This window comes from Pelodiscus sinensis, chromosome 2, assembly GCF_052426305.1.
Source record: "Pelodiscus sinensis isolate ZL-2025 chromosome 2, ASM5242630v1, whole genome shotgun sequence".
Taxonomy (NCBI): Eukaryota; Metazoa; Chordata; order Testudines; family Trionychidae; genus Pelodiscus; species Pelodiscus sinensis.
The window spans coordinates 33963986-33979357 of NC_143053.1; the positions used below are offsets into that span (position 1 = coordinate 33963986).

The following is a 15372-nucleotide window of genomic DNA, read 5'->3' on the forward strand; positions in this document are numbered from 1 at the left end:
CAGAGTTCAAAAAAGAACTAGATAAATTCATGAAGGTTAGGCCCATCAATACTTATTAGCCAGAATGGGTAGGCTAATAAACCTCAATTTGTCAGGAGCTGGAAATGGATGACAAGAGAGGAATCACTTGATGATTATCTGTTCTGTTCACTCCCTCTGGGAATCTGGCATTGGCCACTGTTGGAAGACAGGATACTGGCTAGATGGACCTTTGGTCTGCCCCAGTAAGACCATTCTTATGTTCTTATGTTATGGAGCACACAACACACTGCCATGACAAAGGGAATGCTATATTCCACCATTCTTCACCTGTTCTGCCTGTTATTAAACTCTTTGGGGTTCAGGTTCCTAGTGTAGGGCTTTATGATCTACAGGAGCCAGGAGTAGGCTGGGTTACCTAGGACCACTACTGGCATGTCCACCTCTCTGACTCTGATTGTCTGATTGGGAAAAAACATTCCAGTGTACATCTTTTGCAACAGGCAGGAGTTCCAAAAGATGCATACATCATGCACCTTTCCCAACTATCCCACGTTGATGTCAGTAACTCAGCCACAAGCGCCTGCAGAACCATGAAGAAGTACCCCTTATGGCTGATATGCTTCATGGCAAGGTGCTTGGGGGCCAAGATGGAGATGTGCATGCTGTCAATGGCACCCCTGCAATTAGAGAATCCCATCACAACAAAGCCATCCACGTTTCCTAGAGTCATGATTCTCTATAGCAGAATGTTATTAATGGCCTCGGCTATTTCTATGACAACAACCCCCACTGTAGATTTCCCCACTCCAAACTGATTCCCAACTGAGTGATAGCTGTCTGGCGCTGCAAGCTTATATAGGGCAATTGCCACATGCTTCTCCACGGTGAGAGCAGGTTTCATTCTGGTATCCTGGCACCTCAGAGCCAGGGAAAGCCATTCACACAGTTCCAGGGACATAGCCGTCCACATGCGGAAGTTCTGCAGGCACTGGTAATAGTCCCACATCTGCATCACAATGCCATCCCACCAGTCTGAGCTTGTCTCATGGTGCCAGAACCAGCACTGCACTATGTCCATAGGCTTGACTGGCAGGTACACTGGCATGAGCACTAGGCCTTACTGGAGCAGCGGCTCCATGCCATTCTGGCTTCATCCTCCTCTTCTTGGTGGAGCAAAATGTGTATGCTCTCAAAACACCGTGCCATGAGACTCACCACAACACATATGAGCTTTCCTGTATACCGGGCTCCAGACTTGCACTGCTATGTCATCAGCACAGGAAACCAAGGCACAAAAAGGCGCAAGAGGACTGCCTGCCACTGATGTCATGCAAGGGGGGAGGGACTAGACAAGTGCCTCATGAGATGCTGGACCTTTCAAATGAATATTTAATTTCAATAGGTCTAATTCTTCCTTCCTTGTACATAGGGGGGAAAGGATTAAAAAGTAAATACTGTGTTCATAAAACAGCAAAAACAGGAGTAAACACCAGCTCTGCTACATGCTCTTTGCCTATCTGGGTCCTCACCAGAACCCTGCTCTGATCCTTTTGACCTTCTCTTTAGGGGAATCTAGAACCAGAATCAGAAGTAAAAGGATTAGCCACCGTCTATAGCACACTCCCCTTACAACAGAATATTACTTCACTCTGGAAGTACCTATGGTGGTGAGTGGTAAACAGACAGAAATAACCATAGGTAATATGGATGGCTGCATTAAAAGTCATGATGTTATCATGGAAGATGGGTTCCTGGATCTATCCATTTTCTACTTTTCATGCAGACCTCCCATGTGTAGTTTGCACCCCTTCAGTACTGCCAAGTCCAAGCATTCAAAAATCACAAGTCAGGCTATCAATAAATGCGTTGAGATTCTGTTTGTGTATGTGTGTGTGTGTGCGCACACATTCTAAGCCTGTAGGGTTCAGATTTGAAAGATTTTCTCCACACCCAGGAAAGGTAGAAAATGAAAGATTTTTTTTAAATTATTGCTTAATCTCTAGATTTCAGCATCTTAGGCTTTTAGAAAAATACCAAGTATCATGAGGCTCATGACAAAACTCTGACAATTAGCAACACCGGACCTCATTCAATAATACAGATTGAACCTCTCTAGTCCAGAGCTTAACCACGGGAGGTCAATATTGTCTAGCAGCATTACCAACACTTCCTTCCACTGCTTACTGGGCTCTTAGAAGACATTTAGGAGTAAATTAGAGCTGAATAACAGCACAAAGAACACAGGGACAGAACTGGTGGTGGTAAACGAACTTTATAGGACCATGGCAAAATTGGCCAAAGCCATGATAAGTGGACATCTAGCTAACTAAAATCATGCTGGATCATGGATGTTACCGGACCAAAATGTGCTGAATTAGAGAGGTTCAAACGATACCACAAACCCTTTCACTGGGAGTAGGGTACAAAAGAAACTCTAAGATTAATAACATTTGTTTCCCAGGTGAGTTTTTCCCTTTTGTGTTTTTGTCCATCAGTACTAAACTTTGAGGTGCAAAAATGACTTCTTATGCTCCTATTTCATTTTTTACCATGATAGGTTCCATTTTTCTTCAAAGTGGAATTTTTCTGATACACTGTGTTAGGTGGAAAGAGATTATAGATTCTGTGTGTCCCATTATCCTCAGACATTTTATTTTTTCCTGTAGTAATAGTAGTGGATAGGGTAAAAGCTTTGTTTAAAACTACTACTATACGTATCACCTGCAGAAAGGAGCATCAACAATCAAATAGCATTCATCTTGAAGTATCTGCAGAAATCTTTACAATTTTCACTTACTGCGATATATAGAATCATAGGACTGGAAGGGACCTCAAGAGGTCATCGAGTCCAGCCCCCCGCCCTCAAGGCAGGACCAAGCTCCATCTACACCATCCCTGACAGATGTCTATCTAACCTGTCCTTAAATATCTCCAGAGAGGGAGATTCCACCACCTCCCTTGGAAATTTATTCTAATATTTGACCACCCTGACAGTTAGGAATTTTTTCCTAATGTCCAATCTAAACCTCCCTTGCTGCACTTTAAGCCCATTACTCCTTGTCCTGTCCTCAGAAACCAAGAGGAACAAATTTTCTCCTTCCTCCTTGTTACGCCCTTTTAGATATTTGAAAACCGCTATCATGTCCCCCCTTAATCTTCTTTTTTCCAAACTAAACAAGCCCAGTTCATGAAGCCTGGCTTCATAGGTCATGTTCTCTAGACCTTTAATCATTCTTGTCGCTCTTCTCTGTACCCTTTCCAATTTCTCCACATCTTTCTTGAAATGTGGCACCCAGAACTGGACACAGTACTCCAGCTGAGGCCTAACTAGTGCAGCGTAGAGCGGCAGAATGACTTCACGAGTTTTGCTTACAACACACCTGTTGATACAACCTAGAATCATATTTGCTTTTTTTGGCAACAGCATCACACTGTTGACTCATATTCAACTTGTGGTCCACTATGGCCCCTAGATCCCTTTCCGCCATGCTCCTTCCTAGATAGTCGCTTCCCATCTTGTATGTATGGAACTGATTGTTCCTTCCTAAGTGGAGCACTTTGCATTTCTCTTTATTAAACTTCATCCTGTTTACTTCTGACCATTTATCTAACTTGCTAAGGTCATTTTGAATTATGTCCCTATCCTCCAAAGAAGTTGCAACCCCACCCAGTTTGGTATCATCTGCAAACTTAATAAGCGTACTCTCTATCCCAATATCTACATCATTGATGAAGATATTGAACAGTACGGGTCCCAAAACAGACCCTTGCGGAACTCCACTTGTTATCCCTTTCCAGCAGGATTTAGCACCATTAACAACAACTCTCTGACTACGGTTATCCAGCCAATTATGCACCCACCTTATCGTGGCCCTATCTAAGTTATATTTGCCTAGTTTATCAATAAGAATATCATATAATCAGGTTCATATTTAAACTTAAGTCACCTGTTTTACTTCCTGATCTAGCTACACAGAAACACTTTAACTGAAGCTTTTTGCTTAATGCATCAGTAGATGACTTTTTATAGAGGCAGTAACAGCAAGATTCTCCAAGTGTTGTATATTTCTGTGAAACTCAAGAGAACCCTGACTGAAGGAATCACCTTTGGTCAAGGGATGCATCTGGGATGCCCACTGTACCAAGTGGTATACTATCACCATTGAGTCCTTCCTTCATCTCCTCCACAAGTGGTTCATGAGCTTAGTGCTCCAAGAGGGGCACTTGTGGATGGTCCTGTCTGTGTATGCCAACAACATGTTTCATGTGTTCCCAGACCCAAATGACCTAGTACAAGTGGAGGTTTGCCAAACCAGCTATTTGATGGCTTCCTCCATCCAGGTCAACTGGGTCAAGAGTTCTGACCTAATGGTCAGAGACAGGCAGTAGGTAAGCTCCCTCATAACCATTCTCTATGCCATCAGGTAGAGCATGGGTGTACTGCTCTATCTGGGCATTCTCCATGCCACTAGTCCCTCCCCAATGAAGAACTGGGCTCATCTGAAGAATAGGGTGGGTGAGCAGTTGCAGAAAAGGACAGTTATGCCCACTGTCTGTATGGATGCCTTCAAGGAACAGTGGGAGCTATGTATCAGAGGAGTAGCCGTGTTAGTCTGAATCTGCAAAAGTGACGAGGAATCTGCAAAAGCTCCTCGTCACTTTTAGTGGGAGCTATGTAGGCTTCTCTGCCCATTGTCCCCTTTCAGATATTTAATGTTATACCTGTGACCCTCACTCCCATCTCTTTTTCATTTTTGTCGCCCTAAAAAGATTTATAAATATGCAAATTATTATTGCATGTAAACTACATACAAATAAGTAAGTAAAACAAATATTTGCATTTGTTCACAAAGAACAGGTCTGTTTTCAGTGATGGGCTCTGTAAAAGTATGTAGGTAGATTTTCCAAGTAGTATGAGCATACATTGGAAAGCAAAACAGGTTGATCCTCCCTTCTCTGGCACTCTCCAGACCAGAGTGGCCCAAAACAAGGGAATTTGCCAGACCAGGGAAAGTCAGCATCCGGGCTCTCCCAGGGCTCCTCTCCTGGCAGCTGCCCCAAGAGAACCCGGAAACCTGATCTCCTCCCACTCACTTGCCTGGGTCTGCTGCCCTCAGCCTGCTCACAGGGCTGTGCTCCCTGCACCCAGCCCCATGTGGGGCAGCAGCTGATCCCAGGGTTCTCCAATGCCACATGAGCAGCAGGGCAGCTGCTCCCAGAGTTCCTCGGCCCCACATGCGCAGAAACAACAGCTGTTCCTGGGGTTCTCTGACCCCACACTCTGTGGCAGCAGCTGCTCCCAGGGCTCTCTACCCCTAGGTCACTGCCCCTGCAGGCTGCCACCAACAAAACTGGCTCCGCTCCCAACTGCTTTCATCCTCCATGTCTGGAGCTCTCTAGTCTAACAACATTTGTAGTCCTGCCAGACCATGGATGCTGCCGGACCAGGGAGTCCTGGATGAGAGAGGGTCAACCTATCAGTCCAATAGGAGTCCTTTCTCAGACCCTTTTGCTCCCTGGGGTCATATAATATCTAAACAGGTTAGAGAGGATCTTGCAGGACACTGACCATTCAGATAAAAATTAAAGCTCTCGAGCTATGTCATAAAATTATTATAATCCCATCTGGGAAAATATTTCCACTCAATCAAGCAAACTAGTATCCAGGGTATGTGTGAGCAACTACTGAGCTCATAATGGGTGCTGTGTTTGCCTACAGCAGTAATGTTAACAGCATTTAGCTCATTGTTTTTTAAAGTATTTTCATTTATCTTGTTCAGTCTTGGTATTTATCTCTGGGATTCAAAACTGCATCTTTGTCTCTTCTCCTAAGACCCATACCCTTGATAAGGATCAACTAACTATAATACAAAATATGATCCTAATAGTCACCTGGTGATGGAAACTTACAGAAGTTGTATTTTCTTGCTTTCTCCACTGTTTTATGGCAAACAGCACTCTACATTCCTGAACCAAATACTTGACTGCACTCAGAGACTTGTTCCAAATTTCCTAAGAAAATCATGAATGATAAACTAGAGACTATCAAAATATCCAAGCAAGAAAAAAAAAAGACAACAATGCCCGGAAGAGGACAGAAAGAAAAACTGAACCAAACTTCCTGTGTTGTTGTGACTAACCAGTCAACCATTCCTACAGTGGCTTTATATATTGGATGTACATTCATTAGCTGTGGAAGACAAACAAAACAAATGGAAATCTATCAGAAAAAATGATAAATCAATCTACTATATGTTTGAAAGAATTGGTGTGTCTGTCTGTCCATCCTGCCATCTGTGAGTCTGTTCAAGAACTCTTCGTAAATGGTAACAGTGAGGGCCACCAAATTTGGTATGCAGCTTCCTCTTACCATAATTTGAAGCAAGGAAATGATTTGATTGTGCCAGGAAAATGGATGTGCCAGGAATGTGATTGTTTCTCATAAAATGGAAGAAGAGGGATCTGGAATTAGGGATAGTTATACTGAATAATGACCATGGGAGACAAGGGAGACAGCAAGGGCCAGAAATGGGGGCCTGGACAGCTATAGTCCTATTGGGGCAGCAGGGGCAAGGGTGGAGAAAGGGACAGCACTGTACTACATATTTCAGTTTGTCTGTTTCTGTGTCTGTCTGTATTTCTATCTGTCCCCCAGCTGGGGGGACCCTTTCGCAGCTATCCCTACTTCAGGTGAAGCAGCCATGGATAGGCACTTCTCACCTACCCCCAAGCTGCTATGGTGAGAGAGGGCTGAAGTTCTCTCTCTCCCCGGGACAGTCTGCATATTGAACCCTTATCTTCAGCCCCAACCCAGAGTAATCATTTAAAGGAAGAATAACAAAAACTTTCAGTTAAAGACTTGAACAACACCAGGCAAATCCTCTTTCATAAAAAGTGAAACCTTTCTTTCAGCTGTGTGGGGCACACCATAACCCTGGAGACCAAACAGGATAAGAATGAATTGACATATCTTTTTGTAAAATAAATACATCTTCAATAATTTGCATCTGATGTACCAAAAAAGGCACCTACAACTTTTAAAGCCATCCTTTCTAAAAATCACTGACTTCTCAGTGTCAACAGTATTTCATCATTGACCACAACTTTAAAATTCTAGAATCCAAAAAATAGCTGGCCTTCTAACATGGGCAAAGAAGCAATGAAATGGCCTGCTGCACTGCCAGTTCTCTGTCTGCTGTAAGGCCTGTTTTAAATAGTTCAAATAAATATGTAGGTTATGTTTATACTACAGGGTTTCTGCGCAAAAACCCACGGAGTGTCCACACCTCAAGCGTGTTTTTGCGCAAGAAAATGTACAGTAAAACAGCAGAACATAGGGCTTTTTGCAGTATAGGTATATCTCTTTCTATGAGGAATAACTCCTTTTTGTGCAAGAGTTCTTGCACAAAAAGGTGCGTGTGGACACTTAACAGAGGTTTTTTGCGCAAAAAGAGCCTATTAGAAAAAGCATAGGTGCTCTGATGGCCATTCTGTGAATGGCAATCAGAACTTTCTTGTGCAAGACTGTCCATGCAGCGTGGGCGCTCTCTTGCACAAAAGCACATCACTTTTGCGATGCACTTTTGAGGTGCGGATGCACTTTTGCACAAGAAGATTTTGCGGAAGATCTCTTCCGCAAAAAGCTTCTTGCACAAAAACCTTGCAGTGTAACATAGCCGTATTGATTAACCATACTCTAGAGACTGGGTTCCAAAGCCCCAAATGTAAAACTTCTGCCACATTCAAATATTTTCAGTCATTATTACCAGATTGAAAGAGAAGTCAACAAGATCATTTTCTTATTTTAAAGCTTCATACTAATATGGTGTTTGCTGCATTTCAAACATCACAAAATGTTTCTAATGAAGTGCATTTGCACATATTGGTTTCATACACTCAAGCATTGTGCTGCATTGATTACCTTTATTACAAAAGTATTCCACTTCTTCACAAATCAGATTCTCAGGCTCAAACTCTGCAGAAAAGCTTTCCTCCAAAGGAAACTCTTCTTTTGAGATAATGTCATTTTCCTCAGACAGGCACTCTTCTTCATCTTCAATCGTATCCTCAAGGGGCCCTTTAAAAAGAATCAGGGACACTGTACCAAAATCATCTAAAAGTAATATGAAATAAATGCCTCATATCTTACAACTAAAGAGTTTTAACAAGGGTCTTCTACTGCTATCTGGGAATTTTTTTTATAAATGATCACATAACATTTATCAGATAATTTATGAAATATATTTTGCAATCTAAAAAATAAATTGTGATTTTTCTCATTCTGACAGCCAAGTAAATAACTCATATATATTTCAAAAATGCAAAATATTACTACATTTTTTAAATAATATTTGAAAGTTGTGATATTTAAGCCAGCCATTCCTATAGTGGAAATGGAAGTTACATATGCAAACCGCACATGTATACATGGAGAAAAAGCACTTTTTATGTTGTGTGTTTTAGGGGTTTTTTAACATTACATTGAATTTTAGTACTCGTTAAATTTTCTTGACAAACCCGAGTCCTCTATCTTTGAAAAATTAAAGCAAGGGTAATGACAATAAAAGTTCCCTCTCATAGTTCTGCTCAGAAGGGACCAGATAAACAATAATTCTGTAGTCTCCATAACCACTAAGTTCTGGCCTCTTTTTTTGGACTCCCAGTCATGAGCAATTCTGCTGATTGTTTTGTTTTGCTGTTGACACACTACTGACAGGAACTGGGGACTGAGATTGCCAACTAACTCCACATAAGCCAAACTCCCAGCAGACAGTAACTACCATTTGTGACTACAGGTTAAACCTCTCCAGTCTAGCACCCTCAGGACCTGACCAGTGCTGAACCAAAGAATTTGCCAGACCAAAGGAGGTCAATATTGTCTTGCAGCATTACCAACACTTCCACTGCTCATTGGGCTCTAAGGCCTGTCTACACTACAGCAAAAGGTCAAATTAAGATATGCCAGTCCAGTTACATTAATTACTTAGCTGGAGTCAATATATCTTAAATTGAGTTTCCACACTATCCACACAGAAGGAGGCTGACAGGAGCAAATGCTCCCATCAGCTTTGCTTACTCCTGGTGAGGAGCAGGAATACCGATGCCAACCAGAACGCCCTCTGAGTTTGATTTAGCAGGTCTTCACTTGACCTGCTAAATTGAACCCTGGAAGATTGATCGTGGCAGCATTGATCTTCTACATAGTGTAGACATAGCCTTAGAAGACATTTAGGGGTAAATTAGACCTAAATGATAGTACAGAACATTGAGAGCCAGGACTTGTGGCTGTAAACAAACTTTATGGGACTGCAGGAAACCTGGCCAGACCCATGATAAGTGGACATCTGGTTAACTAAAATTATGTCTGACCATGAAATGTTATCAAACCAGAGAGTGCTGGACTAGAGAGGTTCAACCTGTACTAGCTAACTCAAGCCGTCGCCTGCTGGCCCCACACTCCCTGCTTTGGAAATGTACCAGAGTCCCAAGATGCTGTATCACCAAAAATAAAAAGTAGCATTTAAATTGATACACAGAAATCTTGCAGTTTGTAACAAGTGATATACTAAAAGTGCCTTCTATTCTGATTCTATTATCCAATGAAACTTTTGCTAAAAGGTTTTATCTTTTTGTGGATGGAAGCAAGGGGAGGGAAGGAGAGACCAGATATGTAGGGGGTATGTACATCCAATCATATATAAATAGGCATAAACATGTTCCATATCTTGCCAGAACTGGTTGTATGTCATATATGTGTTTTCAAGACATTTTTATTTGGAAGTAATGTAACTATTAGCCCAAATTTCAGCAAACTGACTTCCTACTGAAACCCTGACTTGTAGTCATTTTACTTTTTAAATAAGAATTGCTTGGAAAATACATTACAATGAACAATTTAATTGACATTTGTGAGGTGATATTTGTGCCTGTTTAGAGATGTTATATTTATTTGAAGGGTTCACCATATGTAGTCAGCATCCTTGAAATTACCATTTATAGATTATGGAAAGAATAGATATGAATTCTGTATATATACACTTTTGCCAGTCCTAGAAATATATACTTTAAAAGATGCATTAATACTGTCTTCAAGAAGTACATAGAATGCCACATATGGTGTAACAAATGTATGTGTAGAGGAGGACAAGGCAGATCCAAAAAGCAGCAAGGGAGTGGAGTTTATGATGTTTGTTTTAATCGAAGCACAAATGTAATAGGTTTTTATGAAACTTTTTTTGTGGATAGATGCCAAATACGAATGTACATATATAATATCCCGATTTGTGCATGTGTCTGACTTCAGAAGTAGAAATTTCATCACATGCATGCAAACTCACAGATTGTATGTGTACATTTGTATGTGGTTTTATTTTGTTCATACATGTCCAGCTGCTCATACATAAATCCCCAATATGTGTGTTCTACTGAAGAAATGTTTGCCTACCTAGCTCTGTATAGACACAGATCAAAGAATCATCCACATACAAATGCCAAGGGACAAAAGTCATTCCCCCCAAAAGCTATGCTCACCTTTACTGAAAATGAATTCAGATGGGGATTAACAGGTAGATATTTATCTGTTTTTAATTACTCCATTGAATTGTATTTCATGATTAATCCATTTACAAATTGACCTTGAATCCATTTCTGCTATCCTTACTTATGCTATCTTACTCCACAAGTAGTTCAACTGAAAATGATCAGGTCCAGAATTTTAAACTTGTAATTTGAATAGAACTGTCTGAATTTAAAATTAAAGACTAATAATATGGTATTAAAAATAGTGGAAGTCCAGAGTTTTCACTGATGTGTTGTTTTTCCCTCAATTATCTGCTTTAACAAATTTTGTTGTAACTTACACCACTGTAGATTCCTGAATGCAGCTTTGTCAATTTATAGCAGAGCTGGCACTAGGGATCATCAGACTAAGCAGTTGTTTAGGGCCCCCAGTAGCTCAAGAAGGTCCCTATTAATTATCAGTATGTTTTGAGTGGGGAGGCTCCAAAAATATTCCTACTTGAGGTCCCCAGTGGGCTAGCACTGGCACTGATTCCAAGAGTGAGTATAGATTATACTGTACTTTTGTTTAATTCCTCGCTTTAATTTAATGAAGTATCAGTTTTTAATCATGCTTTTCATTTTACTGAACAATTTTAAGATACACAAATTAAATTATTTATTTTTCTATTTTACTCTCATGTATTTCAACAGATGCAAGCTACAGTCCTTATTTTATTGAAAAATGTATTAAAAACAGAGGTAATCGAGTGTGAAATATTGACAGCAACAAAATATAAAATAAAGCAGTAACAGTGCAAAACATAATAATTCCAACTCCAAAAACTCTTTTTTTGTTGTTGTGAGTGACAACTGGCTTGGCATGGAATCTGATGTTTGAAAACAAATAATAAAATTTAAATCCCAGAGGTTCACGCATTTAGTTAAATAGTTAATTCATGGGAGCTATGGTAGATTTTTTTTACTTTTATTCTCTCTTCCATAAATTTGTATTTTGATTTTTATAGTGTTTTCTTGGTAGAGCTGTGTAAAAGCATTAGATGTAATCTAAGAAGAGGTGAACCTCAAGTGCTTCAGATTAGTTTGATAACTTTATAATCAGTTAAGAATTTCCAAATACACTCATAGATTAAAAAAAAAACTTAGTTTCTGATCTTGAGCAAACTACTGTGTAGGCAACTGAAATTTCCATTTCCTTCCCAAGATTTCAAACTGAAAGCTGGAAAAATGTACATTAAAGAACAGATCTCAGTTTCCATCTTCCATATTGACTTTTTTCAATAACCAATTTTATTCAAATATCCAAAATCCTAAAATAACTAAAAATAAATAAAATAAGGTCAACAGACACTAGAAACCCAAATAAAATTAATGGTAGCAATGAAGGAGTGAATTCAGCAAGGAACCTGTGTGGCATAGTGGGCACAGTAGTCCTCTGCAGGAAATCACATATAACTTGATATAAATAATATCTACTCAAGAGAGGCTGATGAGCTAACTTCATGTTCCCTCATGGAAAAAATTACTTCTGATAGAGGCCACTTGTCAGAGCGGTATGGGAAAATCTGAACTGTAGTTCCCTAATTTGTACCAGATTTAATGACATTTGCAGGCATTCTTTTTGGTTTTTGATTAGTTTCTTAATTAAAATACCATATATATATATATATATATATATATATATATATATATATATTAGCATTAAGATTGCTGACCTTTTATATACAGAATAAATTGGCACAACACTAACAGCCCTGATCCCTGTTCTCTACAGCTAACGGCAAATACAAACCTAAAAGGGCAAGCACCATGTACAAGAAAAGTTACTCATAGCATTTCAGACAGGTAAGATGGGAGTGAAATGTCATAAGAAATTAGTCTTAAATTCCTTTAAAGGAGAAAATGACGTAAAATTAAATGCTTCTTCATGAGACAAACAGCACCTAACCCTGTAGACACTCTGGGTCTGATGCACCTATGTGCTACTACAGTTTTACACTGGTGTAATTCCAACTAAGTCAGTGGGGTTAGAATAATAAAACTAGATAAACATAATAGTGAATCACATCTTATGGCTCCAATTTATCAGCCTCTTGGTGATCTGTAAAGCACTTAAGCACATGCTCAGAGTTAAGTACATTTAAGGGCTTTGCCACAGAGAGATAGTGTTAAGCATGTGCTTAAGTGCTTTGCTTAATGCTGTAGGAAATATTCTCTGAAATCCTTAACCCCTAAGTCATGAATGGTTAAACTTCTGCCTAGTCAACCAATATTCTCCAGCATTCTGACAGCAGCATCATAAAACAATCCTCTCAGCAAACTAAAAATGCTTCAGAATGTCTAAAATCCTGGATGGTGAATGGGTGGGGACAGGCCACTAAGTTATAAATTAGTAGCAGTATTTAATAAACCTTCTCCAAAAGCTATTGCACACTGCTGAGTCTTAAAACTTGGATTTTGATGCATTTTGGATGATCTTGCCGAGCCTCTGAAAGTTTCCACCAACAATGTACTACCATGAATATAATACTATCAACTTGTGTTAAAACTCAAGCAGCAGGTTTGCATAAGTTTCTATTCAGAAGTGCCAGAGTTTTGGAGAAAGATTCTATTTGTTTCCTTATTTAAACAAGAAGGCTGTGTCTAGACTGCATCCCTTTTCCGTAAAAGGGATGCAAATTAGACACATCGCAATTACAAATGAAGCGGGGATTTAAATCCCCCCTGCTTCATTTGCATAAAAATGACTGCCGTTTTTTTCCGGCTCAGAGCTTTGCTGGAAAAAAGTGCCAGGCTAGATGCAGATCTTTCGGACAATAAAGCCTTTTCCAAAAGATCCCTTATTCCTCTTAAAATAAGGAATAAGGCATCTTTCGGAAAAGGCTTTATTTTCCGAAAGATCCGCGTCTAGACTGGTGCTTTTTTCCGGCAAAGCTCCAAGCCGGAAAAAAGCGGCAGCCATGTTTATGCAAATGAAGTGGGGGGGATTTAAATCCCCGCTTCATTTGCAATTGCGATGTGTCCAATTTGCATCCATTTTACAGAAAAAGGATGCAGTCTAGACACAGCCCAACACTTTCTTCTGAACATAACCAAAGAAAGAGGCAATACCACTGTAACAAACTCATCCATTCCAAAGACAGATAATTTGTTCTTCAGAAAGTATTTTTATAAGCTCCAAAAAGTAGTTATCAGTCTCTGATCAGCATGATCTGATAGCATCCTGAACTGTTCTGAACTCCATCAGCAACAAGAAAAACATTCCAGATTTTTCATCTACTTGGTGAAAGAAATTTGAACAAGGGGTTCCTGCAAACCTGACCCCAAAGTTCCTCCTACAGCACATCACTGGCTTTCCCAAGAGTACCATAACTGCTTTTCAAATCACACTGGGTTCAGTTTTTCCATGAGCAACTTCATTGTCTCTCGCCAGCATGAATACATAGAGAGTTGAAACACAGAAAATGTGCCAATGTTCATGGGAGTAGAACAATGATGGGCAACCTAGGCTAGTGAGTAGGCCAAATGAGCCTTCATCTCAGAGGGCCACAAAATTGTTTCAAGCAATATGGTGTCCTGGGATAGGATAGTTTTGCTAACTGTGCTTGCATACCTGGAATTTGCAGTGTGCCAATTGAACAATAGCAGTTCTTTGACTGGATGCAGAGGGAGTGCACAGCTCTTACAGTATGTGCCATCAACATGCCTCTAACATAACATATGAACATAAGAACATACTGAGTCAGACCAAAAATCCACCCAGCCCAGTATCCTGTCTGCTGACAATGGCCAATGCCAGGTGTCCCAAAGGGAGTGAATCGAACAGGTAATGATGAAGCAATCTCTCTCCTGCCATCCATCTCCACCTTCTGACAAACAGAGGCTAGGGACACCATTCCTTACCCATCCTGGCTAATAGCCATTAATGGACTTAACCTCCATGAATTTATCTAGTTCTCTTTTAAACCCGGTTATAGTCCTAGCCTTCACAACCTCCTCAGGCAAGGAGTTCCACCGATTGACTATGCGCTGTGTGAAGAAGAACTTCCTTTTATTTGTTTTAAACCTGCTGCCCATTAATTTCATTTGGTGGCCCCTAGTTCTTATATTATGGGTTCTTATAACTTATATTAGTTCTTATAACTTTTCCTTATTCACTTCCTCCACACCACTCGTGATTTTAAAGACCTCTATCATATCCCCCCTTCATCTCCTCTTTTCCAAACTGAAAAGTTCTAGTCTCTTTAATCTCCCCTTATATGGGACCCATTCCAAACCCCTAATCATTTTAGTTGCCCTTCTCTGAACCTTTTCTAATGCCAGTATATCTTTTTGGGTATGAGGAGACCACATCTCTATGCAGTATTCAACATGTGGGCATACCATGGATTTATGTGAGGGCAATAAGATATTCTCCGTCTTATTCTCTATCCCCTTTTTTAATTATTCCTGATATCCTGTTTGATTTTTTTGACTGCCGCTGCACACTGCGAGGACGTCTTCAGAGAAAAAGAAATTACCCTGTGAAGTAACGATTGTTCTTCAAGATGTGCCCCATGGGTGCTCCTCTCTAGGTGTCGGGTCCCATCCCGGCGCCGCAGCTCGGAAACTTTTCATAGCCGTGCTCCACCAGCTCACGCATGCGTGGTTCCCCAGGATAGCGTTCACGCCTTTGATCAGCCGCGCGCGAGCTGGCAACCATCAGTTCCTCTCACCCGCTCATCTGTAAGAAAAAATAAAGAACCATTCCGGAGCGGGGAGGAAGGGCGGGTCGTGGAGCACCCACGGGGCACATCTCGAAGAAAAATCGTTACTTCACAGGGTGAGTAACTTCTTTTTCTTCTTCGATTGGCCCAGGGGGTGCTCCACTCT

General features: G+C 40.5%; 1 protein-coding gene across 2 annotated transcripts in view; it reads right to left on the reverse strand.

Moving 5' to 3' along the window:
• The window catches only part of ZFPM2 (zinc finger protein, FOG family member 2), a 580339-nt gene that overhangs the window by 443286 nt on the left and 121681 nt on the right, over positions 1-15372 (reverse strand). The window contains exon 2 of one of the 2 annotated variants that reach the window (XM_075920226.2): positions 7904-8059. The exons of the other annotated variant lie outside the window; for it this stretch is intronic. Within the exon in view, the coding sequence (XP_075776341.2) occupies positions 7904-8059 (156 nt within the window). The remainder of the gene's footprint in view (positions 1-7903; positions 8060-15372) is intronic. 2 annotated transcript variants of the gene reach the window in all.